The 1471-nt window shown below is 40.7% G+C and overlaps 1 protein-coding gene across 1 annotated transcript; it reads left to right on the top strand.

Annotated features, from left to right (window-relative positions):
• The first annotated feature begins 183 nt into the window (after positions 1–183).
• On the top strand, positions 184–1250 carry hamp (hepcidin antimicrobial peptide). Its single transcript, XM_010792759.1, has 3 exons — positions 184–473; positions 578–655; positions 827–1250. The coding sequence occupies exons 1-3, from the start codon at positions 387–389 to the stop codon at positions 932–934; spliced, it is 273 nt and encodes a 90-aa protein (XP_010791061.1). The 5' UTR covers positions 184–386; the 3' UTR covers positions 935–1250.
• Positions 1251–1471: the final 221 nt, after the last annotated feature.

The following is a 1471-nucleotide window of genomic DNA, read 5'->3' as shown; positions in this document are numbered from 1 at the left end:
CCCCACCCCCCACCCCCACAGTGTTGCAGCACTTTGGAGAGGAGGAGGTCAAAACTTCCCCAGCGCAGTTAGGTAACCGCTGACAGAAATGGGCCGGACCTCCCAGAATGCTGAGGCAACACTGAGCCCCAGACTGTATAAATACAACACAATCGTCATGCTCACCCATCAGACAGCGAAAGGACTCTGACAGCTGACCAGGGTCACAGAAGATCTGAAGAAATCTACTTGCTCAGACAATCAAACCAACCATCACTGGAGAAGAAGAAGAAGACATTTGAGATATTGTGGTGCTTCTCCACAGCCCGACACCCATGACAAAGAAGACTTATCAAGTCTAATCTTCAAAGGATTTAATAACTAATCCATTTAACCTCAACCTAAAAATGAAGGCATTTAGCATTGCAGTTGCAGTGACACTCGTGCTCGCCTTTATTTGCATTCTGGAGAGCTCTGCCAGCCCGTTTACCGGGGTAAGAATTTGACTTAAACTCACTTCATTTGCTGCCTTATGAACTATACATGTTTTGTCAGGATGCTAAAATGTGTCTCCTAAATATGCGTAATTCATTAACAGGTGCAGGAGCTCGAGGAGGCAGGGGCCAATGACACTCCAGTTGCGGTATATCAAGAAATGTCAATGGAATCGAGGATGGTATGTTCAATTGACTGAATTAATTAAGCCAATTACCTTGAGCAAATTAAAATGTAAGTGGATGTGTTTTCCCTATGGAGTGCCCTGGTCCTCTCTTTCCCTATACGGAGAGGCTGAAATGTTGTAGATGAAAGCTCTTGCTCATGTCTCTTGTTTTTTTTTTTCACTCAGATGCCAAATCACATCAGGCAGAAGCGGCAGAGCCACCTCTCCCTGTGCCGCTGGTGCTGCAACTGCTGCAAGGGCAACAAGGGCTGCGGCTTCTGCTGCAGGTTCTGAAGATTCCCGTAACGACCACAACATATTAATATATGAAGCTTTTTTTTTTGTCTTATCCTAAGAAGTAACCTTTTCTTGACCTCTTTCTCCAATGCATTACCTGTGCTACACTGTTTTGTATCATTTTTTAAAGAGGTATGATTCGTGTAAAAGCACTGGAAAAAATGATTCTATGTATTTATTTTGGATGTTTTAATACTTAAGTCTTTTTGTAATGTCAATTTGTTTCTTAAAGAATCCAGACTGTGACTGTCTCTTTGCCTGCTCTAAGTCTAACAAGTTAATATTTGCTGTTGAATAAATAATGAACATTTGAAGCAACTTCAAAAATGTTTTTGTTTTTGTGTCATTAGTGGGAAATATATAAATCAGCCTTATTGAAGCCATTTGTGCTGTTGTGAATGCAGCATCCAAACAATATTTATATAAACATAAAAAATAGATGACTTTCATATACTCTAAGCCGGTCTTTTTGTTCTCTGTCGCTCACATTACACCTAACTTAATTGCAATTTTTGAAGCATTAACATGTATGTC

The sequence above is a fragment of the Notothenia coriiceps genome, unplaced genomic scaffold (genome assembly GCF_000735185.1).
Source record: "Notothenia coriiceps isolate Sejong01 unplaced genomic scaffold, NC01 NC01_scaffold00036550, whole genome shotgun sequence".
In the NCBI taxonomy this organism is placed as follows: domain Eukaryota; kingdom Metazoa; phylum Chordata; class Actinopteri; order Perciformes; family Nototheniidae; genus Notothenia; species Notothenia coriiceps.
Note: the sequence above shows the minus strand (reverse complement) of the source record. Positions and strands in the feature narration are given on the sequence as shown.

Excerpts from the sequence above, each read along its gene's own strand:
- hamp (XM_010792759.1), top strand. The coding sequence starts at position 387 with ATGAAGGCATTTAGCATTGCAGTTGCAGTGACACTCGTGCTCGCCTTT. Across the intron at positions 474-577 it reads CTGCCAGCCCGTTTACCGGG|GTGCAGGAGCTCGAGGAGGC; the intron begins GTAAGAATTTGA and ends ATTCATTAACAG. Across the intron at positions 656-826 it reads TGTCAATGGAATCGAGGATG|ATGCCAAATCACATCAGGCA; the intron begins GTATGTTCAATT and ends TTTTTCACTCAG.